Source organism: Sphaerodactylus townsendi, linkage group LG01 (assembly GCF_021028975.2).
Source record: "Sphaerodactylus townsendi isolate TG3544 linkage group LG01, MPM_Stown_v2.3, whole genome shotgun sequence".
Lineage (NCBI taxonomy): Eukaryota > Metazoa > Chordata > Lepidosauria > Squamata > Sphaerodactylidae > Sphaerodactylus > Sphaerodactylus townsendi.
In genome coordinates this window covers 109,884,074-109,908,189 of record NC_059425.1, presented here as the reverse complement: position 1 = coordinate 109,908,189, position 24,116 = coordinate 109,884,074, and the positions used below count along the sequence as shown (strand labels likewise).

General features: G+C 43.2%; 1 protein-coding gene across 1 annotated transcript in view; it reads right to left on the bottom strand.

The window, feature by feature from the left end:
- Positions 1 to 550: 550 nt before the first annotated feature.
- The window catches only part of LOC125437654 (adenylate cyclase type 3-like), a 39,179-nt gene continuing 15,613 nt past the window's right edge, over positions 551 to 24,116 (bottom strand). The window contains exons 2-6 of the mRNA XM_048505464.1: positions 7,783 to 7,913; positions 5,535 to 5,646; positions 2,950 to 3,077; positions 699 to 857; positions 551 to 626 (exon numbers count right to left, since the gene is read on the bottom strand). Coding sequence (XP_048361421.1) covers positions 551 to 626; positions 699 to 857; positions 2,950 to 3,077; positions 5,535 to 5,646; positions 7,783 to 7,913 — 606 coding nt within the window. The remainder of the gene's footprint in view (positions 627 to 698; positions 858 to 2,949; positions 3,078 to 5,534; positions 5,647 to 7,782; positions 7,914 to 24,116) is intronic.

Genomic DNA, 24,116 nt, shown 5'->3' with positions numbered 1-24,116 from the left:
AAACTATAATTCAGTCTATTGCCGAAGGCTTTTGCAGACGGATTCAACTGGTTGTGGTGAGTTTTCTGGGCTGTGTGGCCCACCACAACCAGTATAATTCAGTCCTTTATTGTGCAATCTGCTTACTTGTCATAAAACCAAAGGCAAAATAAAATCTTAAAGATACTGACTCTTAATATTTGTAATCTGAGCACGTAAAAATCTGAACACGTAAAAACTCATGTTTGGGAGCAAGAAGGGAGAACGAAAACTAAAATGGCTGAACTGGTCCATTTTGTGCTCCCTCCTGGTCTCATGATCTTCCTGAGAGAGCGCTGAGACCTACTTTTAGGCCACACTACACATTACTTCTTGGTAAAACAACTTGAAATGAACAAATTACATAAATATATTTTACTTGCTCTTGATCTTTGCTACCTCCAGACACTCATCCAAATGTGGCTTTTGTGTTCAGGTAAACAATCACCCTTCCAAGACACATATTTACAAACTCGGTCCACAGCTTTCCACTTTTTATGGATGATGCTTCATCATACGAGGTGTATGAAAATCACAAAGAGGTAGCAACCCTCAACTCTGTCCGTGAAACCAGTCGGAAGCCAACTTCAGACATGCTCATGATAATCCTGGGACAGAGAAAGAGAACAATGCCCAGAAAGAGAACAGTGAAAAAACCCAGGGCCAAAGGAAAAACTTACCCTGGGATGCCACCAGCTTCCATCTTATTAGCCACTGTCACATCTGTGGACCACACGTCATACTGCCAGCGCTTCTGTCCCAAGACTCCTCCCAGGACGGTGCCACTGTGTACGCCCACACGCATGTCCACGTCTGTTTTGGTCTTCTCTCGCACATAGCTGCAGAGGAAGGGGAAATCAATAACAATGCTCATTCTACCTCTTGAGAAGCGATTTGTTATGTAAAAATCTGAACATTTTGGTAGTATTGCCTATGCAGCTTAAAGCACACAACACAGCTTTTAAAGGACCATGGCAGTTAATAGGAAAAGACTCAGAACCTGACAGGAAATTGCTTTTTTTGTGTGTATGCTTCAAAGGTTTTTTTTGTGTGTATGCTTCAAAAGTTACTTTTTATATGACCTGAGGCGTATGGAATTTAGGCAATGGATCTGAGGAAAAATTCTTTCTGAGAGTTGACATGATGCTGCCAGTTAAGAGTATGCAACACTAGGAAAGATGGTCTATTGGTCAATACTACTGTGTGTCTAAATCTTACATTGCTTGGGTGATATTTGGACAAAAGTATCTTGTGGGACAAGTACTGAAAACTTCCATACCAGGGCTACTTGGCATCAGGGCACTGCATTGCTGGCATGGTTACCTATAACCTATACAACATAGTTTTGTTCCTGGAAAATTTCCCCTCGCCAATTCAGGGACTATTAACGTGTGCAAATGGAGATGCCTGAGACCATTGTGATGTGTTCAGACTTGCTCTCCTAGCTAACAACTGCAAATGCTCCTTTCCTAAATCAAAGCCTGGTTTGCCTATGTCAACAGACAACAGAATTCTCACCCTTCAACATTTGGTCTGAACTGGGTCTTGGCTTAGAACTTAACTAGGGAGCTGGCTATGCTTCATGACCCAAATTTAAAGCAAGAGCGGTTAAAATGTTCCTTCGTTATAAGGGACTACATGTACACTAACTTCCAAATTTCAGCATATAGTACTTTAATGATTTCGGGGAGCAATGATGATGCACTCCTCACTGTGACAGCTATTTTTCAGACTTTTCTGCCATCTTGACCTCTCTATATGCCTGTTTTCTATGTGGATGTGGGCGCACACCTCACACCATGGAACAACCTTAATTTAGACCTGCCTGGCTTTCAGGTCTCCCTTCTACAACAACACCCAATGATCAACCTAATGCAGGTGTATGGATAAGGCAGGAGCACAATCTTTGAGAGCTGTCAGCTATCCTGAGTAGGGAAAGAGCAGGATGTAAATGACAAAGTTATTGTCTAAGGAGGTGACTAACGAAAATGATTAAAGTAACTGATTAACAAAATAATTAATGCATGCAAAGGTGCCTGATGGGCTACGTTTACTCCAACATCAGAGTACAGACAGTGTTTCTATGTTTCTGTTTAGAGATGGGAAGCGATGCTTCTTTCTTGAAGCTGTGACCATCTCTCCAAGACAGAGAAACCCAGGGACCAGCCTCCTTCTCTCCTCTTGCAGCTCTGTAACTGGAACTATAGCTCTTTGTTAGTATAATGCAGCTGGCAATCTGGCTTTTGTTGCTATCCCCCTAGTAATTTTCCATAAACAGCTTACTTCAGGGCCAAAATTTTCCATCTCTGAGACTACAGCTCAACATTGATTCTTGCCCAGAAAACTGGAGGGCTAATTAGCTGAAGACATATTGTTTGGTTTTAACTCTGTGGGTAGATAGGAGACTGGGAGAAAGGCAGGATTCTCCATTAAAAGACATCACCACCCACCACAGTCTGCACTTCAAAACCAGTCGTGCTTTGGAGGAAAGGATTTTAAACCATTAACCCTTAGAAGACGAATCAATCACTGGGGTTACGTAAAATATATTGTGCTTGTTGTGGGCAGAGTGGAAAAAAAGGCCTGCCTGAAGGTGTCTGAAGCACAGTAATCCTTTAGCGGGTTTCTTGTCTGTATGACATTTCTGTGCAGTAGGTTAATCAGCCAAACCTTGGGTTACATGTCAAGTGCCATCAACTTACGGAGACCCCAGCAATGAGCTTTCAAGGCAAATGAGGAGCAGAGGTGCTTTGCCACTTCCATTCCCCTCCAAGTACTAGCCCAAGTATTAGAGAACCTATCACAAAATTATGCCTGGGGTGTGTGTGTGTGTCTAAATAAGAGCTATTTTTCTTTATCATAGACAAGTCACGGACAAACAACAAAACACACAGAATAATGGACACACACGGAGATGGAGAAAACGCTTACGAAATAGCCTCCACCATGGCAAGACCCATGAGGATGGAGCACACGGCGTGGTCCTCGCGATAGTCCGGCAGCCCACAGATGCAGTAATAGCAGTCTCCCAGAATCTTGATACGGAGCTGATGGAACCTCTGAAAGGAGTGGAGGATTCAAAAAATGGAAAGTTCACTTTTAGGGATGCCAAGTCAACACAGGACAAGCTACCCTGAACCTTTCAGTGATCTAGTAAATTAAGTCCAAATCACATATTACAGGGCCTTGCGACTTCCACATGTTCACCCCAGTCCCAGTTCCCAAGCACTGGGACAACAGGGCACAGCAAGAGAGATTTGAACCCTTCCTCCTTCTGTGGTATACACAAAAAACGTCCCCCAGCAGAGCAAACAGTTGCTGCCCAGGGCTGGTAAGGGTGGGAAAATGGTGTTGGGGAAAACTCCTAAGTCCTAAGGAGCAGCAGTGGCGTAATGGTTAAGAGCAGGTGTACTCTAATCTGGAGGAACCGGGTTTGATTCCCCGCTCTGCCACCTGAGCTGTGGAGGCTTATCTGGGGAATTCAGATTAGCCTGTGCACTGCCACACACGCCAGCTGGGTGACCTTGGGCTAGTCACAGCTCTTCAGAGTTCTCTCAGCCCCACCTACCTCACAGGGTGTTTGTTGTGAGGCGGGAAGGGCAAGGAGTTTGTAAGTCCCTTTGAGTCTCCTACAGGAGAGAAAGGGGGGATATAAATCCAACTCTTCTTCTTCTCTCTCCCTGAATGTCCTGTTCCTGATTCAAATTTGGCCTCTGTAAGTGTGGAAATGGTTCCAGGAACTGGAGCTCAACTGGGCCAAGTTGGATGTATTGTGACAGTGTGGTGTGTTGTTATAGTACTGAACTAGGATCTGGGAGGCCCTGGCTCAAATCCCCAATCCCCAGTCTGCCACGGAAACTTCTAAACTGACCTTGGGCCAGTTACACACTCTGCACCTAACTTACCTCACAGGGTTATTGTTGTGAGGATAAAATGGCAGAGAGGAGAACAGTGTGAGCTGCTTTGGGTCCTCACTGGGGTCCTCACCCCTTCAGGGTCCCCGAGATGGCACAAAGTACAAATGAAGTAAATAAATAAATAAACACAAATTTGATTAGGTCCTTTCTAACTGCTGCTGCGTGGCTTGCCTCCCCACACACGACCATTTTAATAATGTCCCCCTTAAGGGCTCTAATTGGGTGGAAAGGCAACAATACAAACGTGTTAAATAAGTTAATTTAATGTTCAATGTTTGTGCTTTCTTCTTCCATTTTATACATTACAGTTACTAACACATCTTGCATGAGGGGCGTTTCTGTATAAGGAACATTTCTGCGTACAATACGAAAGGCATGTAGTTCAAAAACAAAAGATCTTTTAAAAGGCAAATTCAACACGAATCTATCAAAATGATACTGTGAAGACATTTTCACATTGAAAACTTGTTTGGTGATAGTTTGCAAGAATAACCGAATCAATGCAAAAGATTGTCCTTTCTCCTCCCTTCTATTTGTACAACTCAGGTAATTCTACCAGTTTGGCCATTTCCCAAATTTCCTCAGAGAAATTATTATGCCATTTGGTAAATTGTAATTGCTGTTTAAACTCCATATTAAGCTAAATCCTGAAGAATAGACACTATTTCATAATTTGTTGGCAACCTGACAATATAAAAGCCTTCCCTTAAAAAAACTGAGCTTCTGGAGCAAATATATTTATTGGAAAATCAACGACTTTAGGTTAAATATTAAATCCATAAGGAGCTATGTACTAGCAAATTTGGGGCGATTTTCTAATGTAAGATTAAGAGAGGCAGAAGTTTGTGAATCGTTTGTGAAATCTCAGATGCACATCTTCCTGCAACACCCTTATTAACTATTCTTTCCATTTAATCTAATTTATATCTCACTGTAAACAAGGACACAGTCTTGACAAAAGGCCCTTGGCTGTTTTGGCATTTGTTACAGTAGTTCCAAATCTAGTTGATTTATATTTTAGGGCTACCCAAGCAGAGGTACACCCATTTAAGCCCACTGACTTCACTGGACTTTGGAGGGTGTAACACTGCTTAGGATCACACCAAAAGTCTCTCAGTTGGAAATCTTGGAACTGGAAAATGCTCTCATTCATTTAGAGTCTCAAGACAAGCAGTTTCCTCTCTGAATTATGTCCATGAATTTTACTAACTCAAGCATAATCCAACAGTGTTTATTTCCCAACAGAACAAGGCCTTGATTAAATACAAAGGAAGTGAACAATGACATTTCAGGACTCAGTAATTTTTTAATGCATCCCAGCAAGATAATGTTGCCGCCATAAAAGGATTATCACATGAGTTTAAACAGGATTGAAACGATCCTCGGTAGAACCATATGAGGTACACCAGAGGATAGCAGGGAGAACTCTTGCTTCTGTATTTGTCATAGTTGATTCATATCTAGCATGAGTCATAAAATATGGATTTTAAATAGTCCCCACTGGTTCTTCATATTGGAGAAGTCCAGCTCTAGAAATATCCAACATGGCAACTCATCAAGGAATGTCAAGGCAACGAATGGGTCAACCAACACACTTACTGCTGCTAGTTTATCGAAGCGAGCAAAGAGCTCGTTCAGAAGCTTAACCAGTTCTTGGGCGCTGCATGAGGACGACAGCTGTGTGAAACCAACAATGTCGGCGAAGAGGATACTGGGAAGAAAAGAAAGCCATGAGAGAGCAGAGAAAATAAACAACCAAATGGATGCAGCAGAGAAGCTATTATACTTACGTTCAGTCTATCATTTTTATTCCAATGGGCATGTGGTTCACCCAATTCTCTTCCCCCTCACCATTTCACAACAACTCTGTGAGGGTTGAAAGAGACTGACTGGCCCAGGTTTTTCCAGTGACTTTCACAACTGAATGGGCATTTAAATCCAGGTCTCTCATTCCTAAAATAATCCTTAAACCTAAACATCACGGTGAAATAAACGATATCTTTCCAACTATTATTTATTTGCTAAGGCATGATATGAGCTATCTAATGTAAAAACATCGTTCTAAGGACCTTTTCTGCCATGGTGAGTTTCTAGCACTTATCACTTTTGCATAATCTACTCTAGATCTATAAACTTAAGAAGACAAGGCAACTTAAGACTTTGTTGGTCAATGGCTTTATTTTTTCAAAGGTGTTTTTAATGGTTATTATATTATTATCCAAGCTGTGAACTGGGTCTCTGGAGAGGTATCATATACATTTTCTAAATAAATAATTATGACCGTGAGTTCAGGATCATATATTTAAGGCCCATCTCTACTGTAAGAGTCAGTGAGGTGTAGTGGTTAAGAGCAGTGGACTCTAATCTGGAGGAACCGGGTTTGATCCACCATTCTTCCACATGAGTGGCAGACTCTAATCTGAAAAACCGGGTTTGTTTTCCCCAACCCTCCACATGAAGCCTACTAAATGACCTTGGGATAGTCACAGTTCTCTCAGAATTCTCTCAGCCCCACCTACCCTCAAGGTGCCTGTTGTATACCCCCTGAAGATAGCTATGCTCCGTGAAGGAAAATCTGCTGGTGGTCCCTGGCCCAAAAGATGTCCGACTTGCCTGAACCAGGACCAGGGCTTTTCGGTCTTGGCCCCAAGCTGGTGGAACATTCTGCCCAGTGAGACCCAGGCCCTATGGGACCTAATACAGTTCTGCAGGGCTTACAAAACAGAGTTGTTCCACCAGGCATACAGCTGAGGCAGCTACAGTTTTCCCCCCTCTCAGCCTCCCCCTTTTCCATCTTCCATCTTCTTCCACCCTCTTCCCTTCAGTAGGTTTCAGTATTGTATTTTAATGAACTGCCACTACCAATGGTTGAAAGGGGTTCATATATTGTTCTAAATGTTTTAAATTGATGTTATTGTTTTATATAAAATATAAAATGCTGGAAGCCACCCTAAGCCTGTGAGGGGAAGGGCAGCATATCGAAACAAACTTGAAGGGGGAGGGGCAATTGTAAGCTGCTTCATGACTCTTTGCAGTAGAGAAAAGCGGGGTGTAAAAACCAATTCTTCATCTTCCGTGTAAGCTCATTTAGTAACCTTGGGCCATCAGCACTTTTAATCCGCACTTCCCTTTTTGTAAATTCTGTGACGCATGAAGCTGACCTTTACTGAGCAAGAAGCTTGGTTCATCTAGGTCAGTATCGTCTACTCTAGTCTGATTGGCAGCAGCTCTCTGGGACAGAAAGAGGTCCTGCACATCATCTGCAACCCAATCCTTCTACCGTATATACTCGTGTATAAGTCGACCCGTGTATAAGTCGAGGCACCTAATTTTACCACCAAAAACTGGGGAAATGTATTGACTCGTGTATAAGTCTAGGGTGCTTAAGCAATCTTTGGAGCATTGCCCTTTTAAGAAAATCATAGAGACACCCTGCCCGAGCAGCAGCTTCCCTGAAGCCAAGCCTCGGAGCCTGCAGGGGAAAGGAAAAGATGAGTAAGTGAGTGAGGGAGATGACGGGTGACGGCGGTGGGGGCAGCGGCGGGTGGCTCGCGTATAAGTCGAGGAGGGCTTTTTTGGCACAAAAAATGTGCTGAAAAAGTCAACTTATACGCGAGTATATGCGGTAAATGAAACTGCCACTGATTGAGATTGTGACCTTCTCAAGACAACGCAGATGGTCTCCCACTGAGCTACAGCCCCTCCAGGGTTCAGGGGGCTCTGCCACTGGTGCTCTGTTCTTCACATCCTGCCATCTCATAAAGCAAAATCTGCCAAAGCCCAAAACTCTCTTGGTAGTGGCAGCCCCTGTGTAAATCTCCCTCCCATAAGAAGCCACACGTGTTACCTGACATTCTCGTGGCGGTACATGTACATGGTGTTAAACTGCTGCATCTCTTTTTGGCTTGCATCCTTCTTCATATCTTTCAGCATTTCATCAGCTACATGCTTGGGCAAAATGGAAAGCATCAATCCTTCCTGGAGTGGAGATAGAAAAATTCAGAAACAATCTTAAGACGACGAAGGAATATTTATCGACAAGGCTAAATGCATTCTGTGTCAAATCACCTCAGAAATGCATCATTCTTACCCTGTCATCAGAATTACCACACTGGACACCATGGCTGGGCAAACAGGAGGAACTTGAGTGGTATCTCTTTCCTCTGCCATCAGCAGCTCTTCTCAACACTCAAAACACTTAGGAGCAGCAGTGGCAGAGTGGTTGAGAGCAGGTGTACTCTAATCTGGAGGAAGCAGGTTTGATTTCCCGCTCTGCCGCCTGAGCTGTGGAGGCTTAGCTGGGGAATTCCGATTAGCCTGTGCACTCCAATACACGCTAGCTGGGTGACCCTGGGGTAGTCAGAGTTCTTCTGAGCTCTCTCAGTCCCACCTCACAGAGTGTTTGTTGTGAGGGGGAAGGGAAAGGAGTTTGTAAGTCCCTTTGAGTCTTCTATAGGACAGAAAAGGGGGATATGAATCCAACTCTTTAAAAAGGCACTATTGGGAATAGCTGTCCCTTGGGTAGGAAGAACTGGCACATTGGTAGGTGTTACAATGAAAAGGGGAAGGTGAGGAAACATCCCACCCACTGTAAGCTCCTTCCTCTCACATAACTGTAATATCCAAGTCATTATTAGGATCCTTTTCCATACTATGACAAGATGTCTGATCACAGATGGATGGATGGATGGATGGATGGATGGATGGATGGATGGATGGATGGATGGATGGATGGATGGATGGATGGATGGATGGATGGATGGATGGATGGATGGATGGATGGATGGATGGATGGATGGATGGATGGCAGTTCAATAACAGACATGCTTCAGACACACACAACATCACAGGTTCAATTTCTGCCACCCGTTTTTAAGAACCCTTCAAGAGTTGCTGCCACCAAAGTAGACAACAGATAATGTACTCTTAACTGAAAGCTGATACATTCATATATTATGTATTTATTTACAAAACTTATATGCCCTAATCAATTAGACATGGCGGCTAACAAACCAAAAAGATACATAATAAAAAAGGATTGCAAAAACCATTAAAAACCAAACAAAAGCACATCATTATAACACTTACAACCACATTAAAATACACATGCAATAAACATGGCACTTAAAACATAGGACAAGAAGCAAGGATTACTCAGGGAATGCCAGACACAAAACAAGTTTTCACGTGCTGGCAGAAGATAGCAACAAAAGAGGACAGGACAGTCTCTCGAAGGAAAGAGTTCTGACTGAGATGACCTTCTCCTGGGTTACACCTAATTCAGAAGATGAGGGCATCTGAAGCAGAGCCTCCAAAGATGACCATAGCAGTTGGTTCATAAAGGTGTAGATGGTCCTTTAAGTTTGCTGGTGCCAAGATACATATGATGCCAAGCTATATACGGTTTTAAAGGTCAACATCACTACCTTGAATTGCTCCTGGAAACAGACTGGGAGCCAATGTAGATGGATCAAGTCTAGAATAATACAATCCCTATGACCCACTCCAGTTAACATCTTGGCTGCAGCGGTCTATAGCATTTGAAACTTCTGAACACTTTTCAAGGGGACTCTCACAAAGAATGCATAGCAGAAATCTGATACAGGACACACATCACAGTGGTAAGTTCTTTTCTGGCCAAGAAAGGCTGCAGCAGGCTAACTAAAGCTGGTAAAAGCTACTCATGGCTACAACCAGACTCCAGTTTACTCAGCAGTACGCTTGGTCCAAGGGCACCTCTGAACTACAGACCTAGTCCTTAAAAGGTAGTGTAACTCCACCCAGAACAGGTGACACCTTAAGTCCCAGGTGAGACCTTCTGTTGGGATGAAGCTTCAGTTTATTAGCCTACATCCACTCCAAAGCAGCATTCAGACACCAGTTCAGGGGTTCCACATACACCCTGAGACCGGCTGAAAGCTCAAGGTGCAGCTGAGGGTTGTCCACAGATTGATGACAACTCAGCCCAAATCTCCAGAAGACCTCGCCCAGTGATTTTATGTAGAAGTTGAAAAGCAGAGGGGACTTGATGGAACTTTGCAGGACTTCACAGGCCAAAGCCAAAGGTGCAGAGCAGCAGTCCTCAAGCACCATCTGCTGAAACCTACCCTCCAGGTAGGACCAGAACCACTGCAAAAATGGTGCCTCCAAGTCCCAGAGCCCAAAGGCAGTCCCCCAGGATAACATGATTGATGCAACTGAAAGCCACTGATAAAAGGGTGGTCAAGACTGTTTTAGTCCCTTAACCAGAACTAAAACTAGCTTGGAAAGGATCCAAGCAATCTACTTAAGTCAGGAATGTTTGAAGTTATCCAACCACCACTCATACAATCACCTTACTCAAGAATGGAAAGTATCCCAAACACCCTGGTATCGTCTGGCCCTGTCAGTACCCATGTAGAGTCCAAGTCGGTATGGATACAAGAGATTTTTTTCTGCAAAGTAACAGACAAAATGGTTATAGCAGGTCACCTCATCCTGCAAGCCAAATCCCAACAGCTTCTAGCACCCAGAACAGCTCCTTTCAGCTACATTGTCTAGAAGCGCAAGGTGGCAGAAAAGTAACTTTTTAAATTACTGCTATCACCACCACTCAGTATGCTTAACAATAAACTAAAACCCACGTCTTATGCAATTCATACCAAGTCTTCCTCCACTGCATTCTAGCCCTCTTCCTCGTCCTTTTCACTGCACACAGCCTCTCAATAACCTGTTTGAAGAACTAAAGTGTTAAGAGAAGGAACCCAGCCCCCCCCCCCCCGTCTCACTTCCCGACTTGCCCATGGAGATGTCATGTACTGTTTCTAATGAACTCCGCATGACCTTGCTCAATCTCTGAGCAACGCAATTACATTTCTTAATGAATTCCAACTTTGCAACGTCATAATATAATTGTCCGGCAAAGCTGCTCTGTTTGCAATTGATTTGCTTGATCATATTTTTATTCGCTGCTGTTCCTCGAATGAGGTCAGGACAGTACACACAGGATTGTCTTGTTTTTATCCATGCCACAATGTTTCAAGGGCACTTTAACCTGAAAGATGCTTGACTGTTTATGAAGCAGGCTTTCACCAGTTTTGCACCAATGTTTCCTGCCGGCCTCTCCGGGAAAGCGCCCCAGGCCGTGGCCGTCTGGCCGCGTTCTCCCAGTCCCCGGCAAGGCCTCGGGGAAGGCACCCCAGTTGTCGCCAGCCCCCACAGTTGCTGACCCCACCTGGCCCTGTTGGCCACTCAATGAGGCTGCAGGGGGCAGTGATGCACCTCCCCGGGGCCTTGCTACAGCCCAGGAGAATGCCAGACAGCCTTGGCCCGCCCCCAAGGGGTGCCCAGCAGTAGGCCTGCAGCAGAGTCCTGGCCCAGCTAGGAGAACATGACACCCAGGGCCTGGCCTGCTCCAGCGCCCCCCCCCCCACACCTCCCATGGTCCTGGTGGTGGTAGATGGGGTACGGGGAGCAGGGGTGCTGGACCAGGCCGGTCCCTAGGCACCATTTTCAACTGGTATGCCTCTGAGGGCCAGCATGGTGTAGTAATTAAGAGCAGCAGACTATTATCTGGTGAACTGGATTTGTTTCCCTGTTCCTGCACATAAAGTCTGCTGGGTGACCTTGGGTTGATCACAATTCTCTCAGAACTATCACAGCTCCACCTACCTCACAAGTGATCTGTTGGGAGGAGAGGAAGGGAAGAAGTTTTGTAAGCCGTTTTGAGACTCCTTATGATTGAGAAAAGCAGTGTATAAACCCAAACTCCTCCTCCTACGCCTCCTCCTCCTCCATCTATTGAAGTCAGCAGAATGGGAAGTACCATTTCTCATGGTTCCCAGAATCCACAGACAAACTCTGGTCCTCAATCCAGATTCTCCTGGCTACCGTCAGCCCACTCTCCTTGCTTTAATGATAAGATCTGGAGAGTGGGTTGCTAAAGGGCTCACAGCAGAACTTGGTGCCAGAGAGGAATTTATATCCCATCTTCGTTCCATGTCTAGTAAGCCATCAGTGGAAGCATAACGAGGGAGGGTCCCAGAGTGGCAGAGAGGCTGAATTCAAGTTATTTACTTTAAAATCATTGTTGTTGTTGTTGTTGTTGTTGTTGTTGTTGTTGTTGTTGTTGTTGTTGTTGTTGTTGTTGTTGTTGTTGTTGTTGTTGTTGTTAGTAGTAGTAGTAGTAGTAGTAGTAGTAGTAGTAGTAGGTAGTAGTAATATTCACTGAACCTATTCTGATTCAGGTTGTGGCAGAGGGAATTTACCCAGCAGTAAATCTTACCAGTACCAGCAAAAACATTTGTACTAGTGGATAACCCATATGGAAAGAAATGTTTACCATCAAAACTTGTATTGTTTCAGTGAATTCTCTGGTGGCATATAACACCTGCCTGATTACCTTAGCATTTGGCTTTAAAAATGAAATGTGGCAAGTTTTTCCCTTTTTCTGCCTTGCTGCTGTTGCTCCTTTCCTTGTCCTTAACTCACATAATGTGTGAAAATCTTCTTAGACAGGAAACACATGTTAGCCCCCTCTGGGATTCATCTAGCACCTCTCTGAGTGCTATAAAGTGCTGTCAGGCTGTGCACTAATATGTTAGCAGGTTCTCTCTGGAGGGACTCAGAACAGAGTCAATGATTGATAGGGCTTGGAAGCAATGCCTTAGGTAAGATAAACAGAGATAGGGTTGCAAGACTCATCCTGCCAACCAGCAGAAAGATGGGGCAGGGACATAAAAGAGACAGTCATCAACAATTTATGACGTCATTTCTAGGAAAATCTGGACATGAAGCTATGCCTGTCTAGGAATCACCAGAAACTCTATAGGAAAACCATAGAGTTTTTGGTTATTCCTAGGGAGGACTGGTGTAATTTCTTGATTTTGGGGGGAGGAAGCACTATGTCCTCTCTAGTTTTACCATACAGTTTCCAGCATTTTCCTAGATAAATGTGATGTCACTTCCAAGAATTTCCTAGAAGTGATGTCATGCCATTGTTGGCAGCAATTTTTAAATTTGCTGAAGTACCAATGGACAAAGATTGTGGGGTCAGGAGATCCCCCACCCCTAATGGGTGGGATGTACCTTTAATGCAATAATTCCCAAACTGAATAAACTGTCAGAATTGCTAATATGTCACAAAAAATATTAAATTCTACCCTACACAGAGGCTGCCTGCTGCATCTTTGAATGATAAATTACTCTAGAGAGCCAGCATGGTATAGTGGTTAAGAGCAGGTGGATTATAATCTGGAGAACCAGATTTGGTTCCCCTCTCCTCCACCTGAGTAGCGGGCTCTTATCTGGTGAACTGCATTTGTTTCCCCACTCCTACATTCCAGCTGGGTGACCTTGGACAAGTCACGGTTCTTCAGAACTCTCTCAGCCCCTCCTACCTCACAAGGTGTCTGTTGTGGGGAGAGATAGGGAAAGTTTGTAAGCCCCTTTGAGTCTCCTTACAGGAGAGAAAGGGGGATATAAATCCAAATTCTTCTTTTTCTTATGTTTCCTTCTTATATTTCCTCCTTCTAATCAGCCTCTACCAAAGTTGGTGATTGTATTGCCAACCTACATCTTGTGTGGTTGCATTTCTTGTGCAACAGCAGAGCAGAACTAAAGAGGAGTCTTTCTGCTTCAACTCACTCAGAGAAACTGTTCTGGTTTTCCCTCCTTCCAGTGAAAAGGCTTGCCCAGACTCCTGCAGAAACTCAGAAAGAGGTTTCATGAAGGCTAGGCAAATTCTAGCCTTCCACAAATGGTCCAATTTGAAGCATGCTTATTGAAAAATAGCCTTAGGTTCACAATAAGCAGGCATAGGATTGCAACAAATTAGATAAATGAAACATTGAAATATTTTGGGGTATCGCTTTCTTTTCTTTAGTTGTAAGAGCCAGTTCAAGCATTTAGGAGCCAGGTCAATTTTTCATCCTTCAGGATTTGTCTGAATGACCATATTTTCTAATGGCTGTTTTTCAAATACTTTATTAAAGCAGGGACAGGAGTATTGTAATATAAGAACAAATGAATAGAATAGAATAGAATAGAATCTTTATTGGCCAAGTGTGATTGGACACACAAGGAATTTGTCTCCGGTGCATATGCTCTCAGTGTACATAAAAGAAAATACATTTGTCAAGAATCATAAGGTACAGCACTTAATGATTGTCATATAGGTCTAGTAAGCAATCAGGAAACAATCAATAGTAATAAAAACATAAAATGTAAAATCATAAAATAAAATGAAATGTCAGCACAGGCTATAGTCATACAGTCATAATTGGGAGGAGATGGGTAATAGGAATGATGAAAAAGTAGTGCAGTAATTATATAATAAATATATAATAAATAGTTTGACATTATCGAGGGAATTATTTGTTTAACAGAGTGATGGCATTCGGGAAAAAACTGTTCTTATGTCTAGTTGTCTTGGTGTGCAGTGCTATGTAGCGACGTTTAGAGGGTAAGAGTTGAAACAGTTTATGTCCAGGATGCGAGGGGTCAGTAAATATTTTCACAGCCCTTTTTTTGACCCGTGCAGTATACAGGTCCTCAATGGAAGGCAGGTTAGCAGCAATTGTTTTTTCTGCAGTTCTGATTATTCTCTGAAGTCTGTGTCGATCTTGTTGGGTTGCAGAACCAAACCACACAGTTATAGAGGTGCAGATAACAGACTCAATGATTCCTCTGTAGAACTGTATCAGCAGCTCCTTGGGCAGTTTGAGCTTCCTGAGTTGGCGCAGAAAGAACATTCTTTGTTGTGCTTTTTTTAATGACATTTTTGATATTAGGTGTCCATTTTAGGTCATGAGATATGATGGAGCCTAGAAATTTAAAGGTCTCTACTGTTGATACTGTGTTGTCTAGTATTGTGAGAGGAGGTAGGATGGGAGGGTTTCTCCTGAAATCTACTACCATTTCTACGGTTTTAAGTGTGTTCAGTTCTAGATTGTTCCAGTGGCACCACGAGGCTAGTTGTTCAACCTCCCGTCTGTATGCGGTTTCATCGTTGTCTCGAATGAGACCAATCACTGTTGTATCATCTGCAAATTTCAGTATTTTAACAGATGGATCATTTGAGATGCAGTCATTGGTATACAGAGAGAAGAGAAGTGGTGAAAGTACACAGCCTTGGGGGGCCCCTGTGCTCATTTTAGGGATCACCTTAATTGTCATCACCACAACAGAAAGCTATATTTGCCCAACATCTCCACAATTTCTCATAATTCCATTATTGCTGTCAAAAGCTCCATCCCCCACCCAGACTCCCCCTGTGGAGGTCGTGCTGGGGCAGCAGAGTTGGGTGGTAGGGCCAATATCACTGCTTGCCCCAGGCGCCATTTTCTGTAGCTACGCCCCTGGCAGCTGGTTAAGAAATGAATTCATCCACCATCTCCACCACTACTGAATGGTGCAAAGTTAAATTTACATACAAACAAACCATGTCAACTTCATTCACATTTATTTTTACGTCAAATAATAAAACTTTCTCATGCACAATGATAAATAAGTGGATCCAGCCAGTCTATTTGCTCAATCTCAGCCAATACTGCTTCTTAATACAGTTCTAAGGAAAAGTGATTAAATGGAACCTTTCATACTTCCACAGAGAACTCATGAAAGACACCAAAATAAAATCATTGCTGAAACTATCCAGTACCATAATGAAATTTCTAAGCATCACGGCAACCTGGCACCAGGGATTTGTCAGGCCCTGTTTTAAAGGCTGTATTATTTATACCTGAAGAAAGATTGTTATGAAATAGGGATTTACCTTGCAATTCACGGCAAATTTACATGTCATCAGTATATTTTATGGTGTCACGTCAAATATATATTTCTCATTACAAAAGATGTGATAACAGTGTTTGTATTAGCTGTGCTAGCTGTTCCTTGTAAAAAAAAAATGGGGATGGAATTCCAGTTTTTACCCCTCCTTTGGTGTTTGTCCACAGGATTACAGTCTACAGAAGCGATTCCCAACCAGGGTTCCGTGGTACCCTGGGGTGCCGTGAGCATGTCCCAGGGGTACCATGGCAATGCTACCAGCCCCCCTCATTTTTGTGGTGTCTCCCGCCGGCACCAGCAAGGATATGGAGCTGGCCCAGGGGCAGGGCCTGCCGCAAAATCAGCATCCACCTCCTAACCCCCATCCTCATGCTTCCCTTCACCCTGGGAGTGGAAGGTGGGGGGGGGTGGCAAGCAGGGGAACTGGGAGGGGAAGGTGTGGGGAGGATGGCAGGGGTACCATGAGATATGAGGAGTGAGATCAAGGGTACCATGACGTCGAAAAGGTTGGAAAACACTGCTCTACAGAAATAAACTTTGGGCAGTGAAAGCATGCCTTCCCTTCCAATTTAGAAAAAGTGTCTTAGCAATCAGAAGAGAAATACTGCTTTAATATTATTTAGAAAAAGAAATGTAGGCAGATGCAGCATATCACAGATGCCATACTGATATGTGAGGCAGGGAAGGCGAGGGCAAGCCACCCTTAAACTTGAAAAACCTACAGTGATGCCACAAGCTAGCTGTGCCTTGAGGGTGTTTTTCACTGTGACAAGTTGCACCTGCCAAAATCACCATTTCCGCATACCCAACTTCTCTTCAAACTGCCCAGGAAGCTCCTTATCAACAGCGTGCCATTCAGAACAGTACCCATCTACTGCTAATTTAAGCTGCCACCCTGTATTGCCTGTATTAATTTGGTCCAAAATACATTAGGGAGTTCCAGGTTAACTAAGCCTATACAAAATTATTTTTAACAATAAAGAAGCAATGAACTAAATATAATGCACCATCACCCAACGCGGCAGCTGATAAAATGTTTTGACAGTATCATGCCGCCCACTGAGCATGAAACACTGAAACCAATTTTCAACAGAACGACATTATCTGAGATGAAAAACCAGCGGGGACCCAATCACTACTTGTGCGCAATCAGATTTTCCACATACCTTTAATCCATTATGAAGAAAAGAAAAATCTGTAGGGTTCTCTCCCCTACAAATGTGTCCAATTGGCAGCCATTTTGCCACCTCAGTAACCCAAATGGCTGCTCAACGTGCCAAACTGGCAGAGGGGAGCAGTGTGGGAGGAGACAAAGAGCATGGAGTTTGCCCTAGGCCCATTGGGACAATATGGGAAGAGAGTGGGGCGACAAAATGCAGCTGAGTACATACAGATGAAGGTGGTCCATCAGGTACTTTGGACCAAGACAGTTCTGAGTTTTAAAGGCAAAAGGAGAACTTTGTACCTTGTTGGGGGAAACTCTGGAAGACAAAGCAAGTGATCCAAAGTATTTGTTTATTTACATATGTATGCCCCACTTTACTCTTTAGTGAGGACTCAAAAGTACTCACAGGTTCTTCCCTCCTCCATTTTATCCTCACAACAAAAACCCTGCCAGGTAGGCTAAGAATGCGTGCCTGGTTCACGGTCACACACTGGACTTCCATGACAGAGTGAGGATTCTAACCTGTTATTTCCCAGATCCATGTCAGATACTCTAACCCTTACACCACACAGTTTTTACATGTAGGGTGCATGTAAATACTTGCAGGGAATAGTTGCCCTACAACACCCCCCTCGCCCCACTATTTCTACTTCCTCCTCCTTATAGTTCTTCCCTTTTTCATCCAGGTACCTGGAACTCCCCCATTTGTTCTGGCTGACTACCCTTGCTAGCCTGTTTTCCCTTTCCCCCTTCCAATCTTGCCAATTGGCACATACCCCTATGGTCCAGGCTCTTCTCTTCCTTATCACAATCCCCACGGACTCTCTTCCCTTCCTTCTATCCCAACTCTGTACCTCTAACCTCCAAAGGGGGATTAAATCAAACACAGTGCAGTTTCAAAGTTCCAGGAACTCAAAAGACTGGCTCAGATGGTTTTGGCTGCCATTTTGAGGCAATACTTTTGGCTGCCATTTTGAGGCAATACTTTCGGGGATTTGTCTAGGCAGACTTCAATAGTGACCATTCTTGACATCCTTATACAGGATTGTTGTCTATTGCTCTGATCACTGTATTATACTGGTTTGCTGCCTTGTTTCCTAATTTTGTATCAATTTTCTACATTGTTGCATATGTCTTACTTTTTTATCTGCATTGTCTTCTAGTTTTGTAATCCTGGCCCTGCTGTGTTGCTAACTGGATTCTATCTCATTGCATTGTTTTTTATATTTCATTAGCCACCTTGATTCTCAGCAAGAAAAGTGGGCTGTAAATAAAGTAAGTAAATAAATATTAAACCATTTGGGGTTTTATTTCATCCAAGTCTTTAAAAAAAGCAAATCTACAGATTTATCTGGATTTGCAGAAATATTTACCATAGCCTTATGGGTAAAGCTGGCATGAGTGTAAAATGCAAACATTGCAACAAAGAAATGCAAGACCTGGTGACTCAAATGAAACCGAAGACAGTTCACCTTGCAATAACTTCATACTTATCTACAACCTATTACGTATGGAACACACCTCAGAACTCTTCTTTGCACAGTGGGTTTGCAGAGGCCTCTTCTCATATTTCTCTGTTTACACGCAAAGAGGCACTCCTTCCTTTTCCAGAGTTTTTCTGCAGAGAGCTTTCCAGCTCTCCTGGTTCTCTTAACTCCACTCATCAAGTGATTCTTAAAGGCACAGATCTCATTACACCTAGTAGTCAAGACTGCTAGCTTAGCCCTTTAAGCTGCACTTATATCAATACTATTGTTCCAAAATTAATCCAACCCCCTGCCAAATGAAAGAGGCAAAGCAATTCCCTGGAACACAGGCTGCTAAAAAAGGTGATTGTCCAGGAGCTGATATTCTCTCTCCTCCCCACAACACTTCCTGCTGCTGCTGCCCTGGAGGACAGAGGCTTGTTATTTACAAACTTCCTTTATATTGATATCTCAAAATATGAGGAGAATTTCAGGTTGGTGTTGTGTGAGTGAGTTTCTTTTCTGTTACTTGAAGCATCTGGGAACATGGAAGGGGGGTTGAAGGGGAAGGTGTGCAAAGCGGTGCGAGGGAGAGGGAAGGCTGGCCATGGGTGGAGGGAAGATCTCCAGGGCAAAGCTGTGCTCACTGGCAAATCTGTCCCACTCAAGCAGTGAAGCAAATTAGAAGTTGTGCTAAAAGTGGCCTTGCTTTCTGTGGATAGAATAGAAAGTGAAAACGGGGCTTGAGGAAACAGGTCAGTACAAGACATTTGCCCCTATCACGGAGCGGGCACATTGTGCATAATCGGCCCATGTATTTCTAATAATATAACCAAATTAGAAATTTTTGATATAGTGTAAAAATGATCTGAAAATTTACTGTTCTAACAAATGAAACCTTCCTCTGTTAGAAATATTAAGATTCTATCAGCAAGAATGAGTCTTTATGTAGAAAACCATGATATAAATTTTCGCATTTCTGATTGCCTGCATTGAAAATTTCCTGAAAGTCTCTGGATTGTCAGATCATCCTCATTAAAGCCAAAGCATCAAATTATCCCCACTGCATCCTGTCTAAACAATTCCCAAAAGAATACGAGCGGTAGCAGTATCAACAGCAAACATTACCAGTTCCATCTCCCTAGAGTTCCAGCCTTACTTGATAGCCTGCCAAGAGTGTTCACAGGAGAAGGAGAAGAGAAAGAGTAGGAGGAAAAGTTTAGATGTATGCCCCCCTTTCCCATCTGCAAGGAGGCTCAAAGGAGCTTACAAACTACTTTCCCTTCCTCTCCCCATAATAGACACTTTGTGAGATAGGTGGAGCTGAGAGAGAGCTGAATGAACTGTGACTAGCCTAAGGTCACCCAACAGGAATATAGGAGTGGGGAAGCAAATCCAGTTCACCAGATAAGACTCCACTGCTCATGTGAGTGTAGGGGGGAATCAAACCTGCTTCTCCAGCTGCTCTTAGCCATCACACCATGCTTCCAAACCTTCCAAACGTTATAGTTTCCCAGCACTGTCCACCTGCTCCAAACATTATAGCTTCCCAGCACCAGCTACCACCTCCCCCGCTGCACCAATCACATATTCCACAACCAGGCCAAGTAAACAAATGAACCCAGCTGCAACATGGCTAAATTGCGCCTACAAGAATACTCTACCTCCCCTAAAATTTGCAGCTGCACCCTAATTATACAAACCAGATAGATGTGCATACTTTAGTTGTTGGATTGTGGAATGAGAGAACTAGAGAACTTGAAATAATTTTATTTTATAATTATTTCACTAGCTGGGAAGGAAAATGAGAATCCTTCAGCATCAAAAGAACTGCAGAGGTGAGGGTTAAATGCTAGAAAAGTTGAGGAGAAAAGCCCAATGGACTCTGAATGTGGGCCTTGACCTCCACATAGACCCACAGCCATTTGTCTAAAAGCAGCATCACCATGAGGTGAGCCGAGACACCAAGTTTCAGGCACCATAAAGGGCAACACAATGTGACATAGAGATTTAAACCCACTTGAAAACAACTCACTAGTTAGTTCCCCTATTCAAACTCATTGTGATCTTCTAGGATCTATGGCCCAGTGGAAAACACCGCTTTGCATCTTTGGCACCCCTTGCTAAAGGACTTTTAGTAGCACTCCTGGACAGCAACTACTAATCAATGATAGTGACATTAGGGACAGATGACTTCAAGTTAAGAACCTCTTTCTATACAATTTTGGTTCACTGCAATGAGAACTAAGTAGAAGTACTTTCTAGAACTTTCAAGTACTTTCAAGAACTGCTTCACTAGTGTGAGGAGGGGTGCTGTTTGGACAAAACCCTAAAGCAGGGGTCTGCAACCTGCGGTTCTCCAGATGTTCATGGACTACGAATCCCATCAGCCCCTGCCAGCATGGCCAATTGGCTGGAGAGCCGCAGGTTGCAGACCTCTGCCCTACAGTTTGGAGGTGCTTGAAACATTAAATTTAACATATCAGACTTTTTAAAAACCCTCCATCTGGGAAAAAAAATCCTTGGTGAAAAAACACAAATATTCAGAACACTTCAGATTTCTGAATCCATGCATTGCCACAGGCAATCTAGGTCAACCAGCAGGTGGCCACATGACCTAGAGAGGGAGTCAGTATATTGATTCTTTTATTATTCTGTTTGTGGATATAGGAAAAGTGTGCTTGAAACTGCCACGTAGACAATCCAGAGGTAGCAAGATGAAGCATTACTGAGTCTCAAAGTCTTGAACTGGACTGCAAAAGGGACATTGTTGACAAGCATCTACAGAGAATGAGGCATGGAGTGGAGGTGGAAATAATTGACAGAGGGTCTCCACAGGTAAATTTCGGTCTTCAACAGATTAGCTTAAACATTTTCCTCACAAGAAGCTAGTTCAACAGAAGACAGTTTCCAGCTGAAATCATGACATGATTAGTTTGTGGTATCTGGATTTAACACCAGTTTTATCCCAAAGATAGCACTGGTAGCCCAGATAGCCAAGATCAGCTTAGGCTTGTCAAAGCTTGGGATCTAACCAGGGCTAAGCATGGCCAATACGTGGATTAGGAGACCACAGAGGCATAGCTCCAAGGGGGCATGGGATGCATGACGCACTGGGCGCACGCCCCTAGGGTGTGTGGCGAGGGTATTCCAGGGTGGGGGCATTGAGGGCAGGGGTGTTCCGGGGCAGGACAGGGACAGAGACACATTGGTGCACTGGGTGCATTTCCCCCTTGCTATGACTCTGGGAGATCACCAAGGAAGACTGCGGTTGTTATGTAGAGGAGGGCCATGGCAAACCACCTCCTCTCCTTTCTTGCCTGGAACGCCTCATGGATGGGGTTTCCATTTGTGGGATGCAATTCGATGGTGTGCTGCCCTACTACTTATCCCAAAGAAGCCCATGAGTTTTATCTGAATCACACAGCTAGTTTTTACATATTGAAATCAATAAACTATTGATTGTTTTTATTTTATTTATCTAGAAAAGTTATACTCTACCTTTGTGACCTCATCAGGGCCAGCAAGGTGGCTAACAGATTAAACACATTCACATATAAAACCACATATTAAAACTAAACAAAATATGTCATTCAAACAATGAAAGGTAAAACTAAAATACACAAAATACCCACTGGCAAAGGTCCCTGAGAAGGGTTTATTTTATGTCCCTATCTTTTCAATCTATATGCAGAACACATAAGGAAATCTGGATTAGATTTAGATGAAGGTGGAATGAAAACTGGTGGACAGAACATTAATAATTTGAGCTATGCCTGACACCACCTTACTAGAAGAAATCAATGAAGACGAACAGCAACTACTGATAAAGGCTAACGCAGAAAGTACCAAAGCAGAATTTCAACAGATCATCAAGAAGACAAAAATAATTACTGCCGAGAAATTATACAAGTTTGAGGTTGACCATTAAGAAATCAAAATTGTTCAAGTTCTTCTATCAACCAAAAAGGAGACTGCAACCAAGAAATCAGAAGGAGACAGGGACTGGGAAGGGGAGCCATGAAGGTGGTAGACAGATGCATGCATTACTGAGGACCAACATCAAGATAATTCACACAATAAGTATTCCCCATTACTGTGCATGAATGTGAAAGTTGGACAATGAAGAAAGCTGACAGGAAGAAAATTGATTTATTTGGAATGTGGTGTTAGAGGAGAACTGTATGGAGACCATGGACCTCTAAAAGATAAATAAATAGTTCTATATCAAATCAAAGCGTGAACTCTCCCTAAAAACTAAAATGATCAAACCAAGGATATCATATTTTGGTCACATTATGAGAAGACAAGCATCAACGGGAAAGGAAATAAGGTAAGGAAAAGTTGAAGGAAAAGAGGAATTTTCAACAGGAGATGGACTGACTCAATAAAGGAAGCCGTGACCCCCAATTCAGAAGACTTGAGCAAGGCTGTTAACAATAGGATATTCTAGAGATCGGTGATTCATAGTGTCACCATAAGTGAGAAGCAACTTGATGGCACTTAACACACACACAAAATATACAAACAATAACATTAAAGTGACAAAGATTATGTCAAGAAGGAGCGATCACTGTGGGGACGTCAGTCAAAACAAAAACATTTTCACCTCCTGACAGGAAGTGGAAACAGAAAAGTACAAGCAAGCTTCTCTCTGGGGAAAAGGTTTTGGTGAATGCTAGCCCCTTGAAGTGTGCCTTGGCACAGAACTTTTCTCTGGCCATTTTCTCCATGCTCTCAGCAATTTTAAACTTCTATCACCCACCCACAATCTCCCAGGTCTGATCCAACAATACAGGCAGACCAGGGTAGAAAAATGAAAGGGTAAATAAAAGGACTGGGGTAGCACAAATAAAAGAATGCTCCCCACCATGTCTGTTTTCTCCTTGGGGTTTCAACTGGAATGTTTTCTGTAGGGAACTTTCACATGACATTATGTTGTAATAGTCCCAATTCTAGGTATTCCCTGTCCTCAATATACTGTTTTCCAAACCTGCCTTACTCTAAAGAATCCAGTCCAAGCATAGAGGTATAATGTCTGGAAAGCAATTTCCTGCCCTGCTCCTACTCACACAAGTGCCATTTTCCCACCATCAGTGTCTATGGGTGCCAATCTTCCATGACAAGAGAGAATCCACACCAGGTGGATGTAACCCACCAGAGCCTTCAGTAATATTTCAGGGGGCTGGATCTACTAATTTAACTTTCTTTCATAGGATCCCAAACAGAGTAGGCAGGGAAGTTTGGAGAATAGGTTACTCCATCGCTTGAGACCAGCTGGTTATTCTTCTGCCACACTTTCCCTCACAGGGAACTGTTTGATCTTAGTTTACTTACGGTGTTAAATTACAAACAACAGAAAATATATCCTTTTCATATTTACAGTTTAGAGGTCTCAGGTTTCATATTTCAAGAAGAACAATAAACAATTTCTGAGCGGACAGGAATACATGCAGTACTTGGACGCGAGATTGAAAAACCCAACACTCTGAAACAGATTATCTGGGGAACGCTTGTTCGCCGCTCCCCAAGAATAACAGCCATGAGCCAGCCCTCTTTGAGACCATGCTAATCATTGCCCCAAAACTGCCCAAATGCATGTGGCCTCCACACACGCTGGGGAATAGCCAAGAACCTTCACATTTTAAATACCATGGCTGATCTGAAATCAGTTATGGCATAAAATAAACCTTTGCAGATACCTAGGAAAGAGAGGAAAGCTCTGCTGAAGAGTCAAGGGAATGTTTGCTTGTTTTGTGTGTGTGTGTGTGTGTGTGTGTGTGT